At 35.1% G+C, this 5,028-nt stretch overlaps 1 protein-coding gene across 1 annotated transcript in view; it reads right to left on the reverse strand.

The window, feature by feature from the left end:
- Window positions 1-1,651: 1,651 nt before the first annotated feature.
- Window positions 1,652-5,028, reverse strand: part of GOLIM4 (golgi integral membrane protein 4) — an 83,466-nt gene continuing 80,089 nt past the window's right edge. Inside the window, exons 15-16 of the mRNA XM_007446427.1 lie at window positions 3,784-3,864; window positions 1,652-3,441 (exon numbers count right to left, since the gene is read on the reverse strand). Coding sequence (XP_007446489.1) covers window positions 3,295-3,441; window positions 3,784-3,864 — 228 coding nt within the window. The 3' untranslated portion in view covers window positions 1,652-3,294. The remainder of the gene's footprint in view (window positions 3,442-3,783; window positions 3,865-5,028) is intronic.

Genomic DNA, 5,028 nt, shown 5'->3' on the forward strand with positions numbered 1-5,028 from the left:
AGCACTTTGTCCCAGGATATTGGGTAATATTATTGGCTCTGGTCAAAATCAACTTCCCACCCAAAGACAGGAGTCAAGGCTGGTTACTAAGACAATGGTGCTTGACAAAGATGAGTCATATTTATTATGATTCAGAATTAGAGTACAAATTATAAGGCTGAAGAAGTAAGATGGGTTATGAAGAACTATGTAGTCATATTAAGGAGTTTGGAACTTTTCCTATGTGCAATAGGGATTTATTAAATAATTTTATAATGGGGGGGTAGTGTTAGTGTTATCTTTAGAAATATCACACTAGCACGGATTTTAGGGATAGGAGAAGGTAAATGAGGAGACAAGTTAGGGGACTATTACAATAGTCCGGGTAATAGATAACAAGGACCTGAGCCAGGACAGTAGGGATGAAAAAAATGGGCAAATGTAAAGATATTTTGGTAGCATCAATAGGGAGAGAGGACAGAATCAAGGACAAACTTTACTTCTGTTTTGGGAAACTTAAGTGAATTGAGATTCAGAACCTAGAAAGAGAAGTAAGTTTTAGGAAGGAAAGAAGGCAAATTCAACTTTGAAAATTATAAATTTAAGGTAGGACGGGTCATAGAAAGCTTGGGTTGAGGAGATGGATTGGGAGACATGTCCAAGACATGACAGAGAAGTAGGCTAGATAGAGAAAAGACTCCAGGACAAAAGCTGAAAAACACTGATATTTTAGGGGCAGGCAGAAGAAGAGATACCTGAGAAAGAAAAAAGTTGGGAATGAGTCAGGATGGTTAGAAGAAAACTAAGAATAGATAGTAGAAGGGAAGCCAAAAGAAGATAATTCAAGAGTAGAAATTGACCTTTTTTTTTTTTTTAAATGCTGTGCAACATGCCATACGACAATGTACCACAAGGTAATGAGAATTAAAAACAAAACAAAGAACTCAAAGCTTCAGGAAATCAAAATTCTTTGGTTGTAAGATAAGAAAGGAATTCCATCAAACTTAAAGAAGCACTGAGGGGATAAAGTGGGTCCTTTTTTCACATTTCTCACACCATGAAGGCATTCAGTAAGCGTCCATCATTTTCCTTTATAACAGTGAGTCACTGTGACCTCCACGTGGCTCAGATTATACTCTTACTCCTAGATCTTACTCAATCACTCATAAATATCCAGTCATTACATCTGTACTAATACAGCATTTTTGTGCTCCACTGGACTTGGCCTTAAAAAAAGTACTTTTTTTCCCCTTCTGATTATGTCACTGGTACCAAATCCTTTGACATAACGGGTTGCACCAAAAGTCATAGATTAATTGGCAAGGTAAATACAAGTGACATTTTATTTCTGCTCATCTCATTAATGTAGATCAGTTCTGGGTGATTAGTTCTCTTCCACACATTAGGATAAAACAGCCCTATAACTTCGTGCCATACAGAGTAGAATGGTTTGTGATTGTTCTGTTTGCTTTCCCAGGGAGGATTCAGTAGTTTTTTTTGTTTTTTTTGTGTGTTTGCACATGACACTTTCTTACATTTCTCTTTTTTCTTCCTCCAGAACTAGCTCAAATAAAATAAAAATTCTTAGCTCTTCCTTTAGAAAAGGGGGGGGGGAACTCATGTGCCAATCCAAGTCGAGAAAGATTGGGAAAGGCATTTTATAATTCATTAATATACATTGGTTACCCTTAAAATTTTTTCCTTTTATGAAAAAGAACTGAATAATGTTACAGGATCAGAAACGAATAAAAAATCACATACTTTCAAAGATTTGTCACTTGCTTTTTATAGCTTTATTGACTATGACCAAGTTTCAAATAATTAAATACTGCAATTGGGACATTAAAAATACAAACTAATTTACCAAAATAATTGTATTCTGAATATTATGTACAATATTATACATTTTACATTACATAAAGGGTTTTATACATAAAGGTAAGATTTGATTCATGATTACGAAAACCCAAAATACATTTGAACAAAACATTCCTATGCATACATACATAATCACTCAACTGGGATAATCAAAACCATACATGAGTGTGGTTATTAAAAAATAAAATTACATTCATACGATAATGGTAGAAATTGAAATCTGTTTTTATTGATTTGAAAGTACTATTATAAAACCACACACATAAGAATGATATAACGTAATTCTATTTAGTTAAAAATCTTTATACTGGAGACTGCAATATGTCTCTATCCCATGGGAAATTTTTGATTTTTAATATTTTTATTTTAAGGGACTTGTATAATTCATAATCATTAAAAGTCTATCCATGGGCCTAAAGCAGACCCATTCCCAGCACAGAGAAAAGTCACGAGGGTCAACCATACCACCATGTGTATTTCACCATATCATTATTGAAAAATACCCTATTCAGTTGTACAATTTGATATGTCTTCATATTCATGCTTGTCATCAGTGATTACATACAGAGGCACAGAGCTCATAGGGGAAACATATATTACTGTGGAGAATTAGATACTAAAACAAAGCTATCACTGGGTGACTACAGAAAAAAAAAGGGGTGCTCACGTGGAAAACGCCACCCATACACACTAGTTATTAAACAAGGTGTCAGTCCTTCAAAAAGGTTAATACGCTGATGTGTCATACCTTGTTTGAATCCTGAAATAATCTAAGTCCAGAATACTGTCAAGTGAGTTTTAGTTCTATCTCACATTTAAATTTAATTCCTCTCAAGAGGAAGAGCTGTGATTTTAAGCCAAACATTTTTTCTAACTGATCTGAAAAGCCTGAAAAAAATGTCTTTATAACAAAAACATCTTTCTAACTGTATGTCACTCTGTCCATGAATCTTATGCTGGAGATACACAGACTGGTGAAAGTTCTATCAGAACTATGCATAAGAACCTCGGAAAGGCAGCAATTAGTAAACTGGCCATTCTCCTTATGTCTGTACAGCATATTTCAGTATTCTCTATCCTGCATTTCATCAAAGGCAAACAACAGAATGCTTGGAACGTAAAGGACAGAGAAGGAACAAGATGAAACATAATGTCTTCTCCAACATCACATAATCTATGAAAAATGAGATTCAGAGCCTAAGGTCTGCTTTATTGTTTTTCTTCTCATTCATGTTTTGCTTGAATATAAAAAGAAGCTCTAACCTAGGTTAACAAAATATATTCATATAAATGTATGAGCATTTCTAATACAAAAGTTAAAAAGTCTAAATTCTTAATTTTTGTAGTTAAATATCCTAGAGTTCAGTAGGCAGATTTATTTTTGAGCAGCTTGAAAAGAATCCGTCGGCTGAGCTCTGTCTGTGAAATCGGACACGGCTACATTTCAGCTCTTTGCCGAGATTTCTCAGCAGCAGCGGCTCCGTCCTCCTCCTCCTCCTCTTCCTCGTAGTGCTCCTCTCGGCCTTTGGGGTGGTTGTCATCTCGAACTTCTTGCTCTTCTCCATCATTGTTTTTCTCATCGGCCTTGAAGTTAAAAAGAAAAAAAAAGGAAAACTAAGAGAGAGGGCACAGAGTTAGTGGTATAAATAATTCCCTCTAAAAAAAAACACCCCAAAAAACCAGTATGAAGTTATTCATTTTTGGAGGAAGAAAACAAGTGAAGAAAAATGTTCCAACAGGCGAGAGTGCTACAGTCTTTTCTAATCTTCAGGTTGTCACAAATTTTCCTAGTTCTAGGTTGGCCTGTTAAACTCTACGGCACCTTAGATGTACCCACTGGTATCTTTCCAACTGTACATATGTGTCTCCCATACTTGCGCACACAGGCACACAAGCGCAATAGAAATAGGTAGACCCTACGCGTACATTTTCATCATTTTCACCATAGGTCTCTTCAGCATTATGCTCCAATTCCCTTTTTTTCTCCTCAGTCAAATCTTCCTGAACCTAAAACAAACCAGAGACATCAGGTGACACCTTGATCATTTCAACACTTGCAACAACATGTTTTGATTTCCCAAAAGTTCATTCAAAGCAGCAGAGACAAAATCAAACTAAAAATAAATCTGAAAAGAAAGTCAGAGATTTGACTGGTCTATTAGCCATGAAGAAATGTATACTACACCTACTACAAAAAAATCAACGTGATTCAGAATCTAGGACCTTTGTGTTTTGAGTTTCTGATTTGTTTAACACTCCAAGTATAACACCTGAAGAAATTCACCTTATAAAATTAAATGGGAGAACTGTTGGAAGTCTGAAGGCTCTGACAGAATGTAAGTTTTTCTGAAGACAGGAACCATCTGTCTTACTCAACTAACTGCCTTCAATGCCTAGATGCATACTTGGCACACTGCAATTGCTTAATAAATACTGTTGAATGAAATGAGTCAATGAATGAATCAATGAATCAATGCAAAATATAGCTGCTCTGTAAAGGCACAGAAATCAGGCACCACTACCTATATATAATGTAGTAGAAAACTGAGGAGAACCTGTGTATATATGTTTCTATAATTAAGAATAAACTTCTCTGGCTAAAATATCTAGAACACAAAATATAATCATTTCAATTTCTTCATAAAATAGTTATTAAGCTACCTCAAATCCCTACATCTCTTTAGTGTTCTAACACATTTCTGTTTTAAGTAATTTTCTTCATGTATGCTACTACTATTATGTGTCATTGATTCCAATTGTTTTTTTTTTCAAAATGCAAATCAAAGAAAGAATCCAAATGTTTTTGCTAAATAATCTCTATTTAATGATCACATTCCACACAAATAGAGGGTAAAATATTTTCTAACTTAACGATTCTGAAAACTATACATATGCCAAAAGATTTAAGTCATTTGAATACATTTCAAAAAATCGCTGACTGCCAATTAAACATAATGCAATGTCCAGGTACCAGAAAGAACCCTGATCTCTCTGAGGAGAGTGGCATAAAAGTAAGTCTTCTTGAATAACACACAAAATTACCTAATTTTGGGGGGCGGGGTGTATGTGTGATAAATATCCCAGAAATGGGCAAGGGGAGGAAAGTATGCAGGTGTTATAATTAAGGAACGACTAATTAAGGGCCGCCTCAAGGTGTCCAGCCCAGGTTCA

This window comes from Lipotes vexillifer, unplaced genomic scaffold (genome assembly GCF_000442215.2).
Source record: "Lipotes vexillifer unplaced genomic scaffold, Lipotes_vexillifer_v1.1 scaffold763, whole genome shotgun sequence".
NCBI classification, from domain to species: Eukaryota; Metazoa; Chordata; class Mammalia; order Artiodactyla; family Lipotidae; genus Lipotes; species Lipotes vexillifer.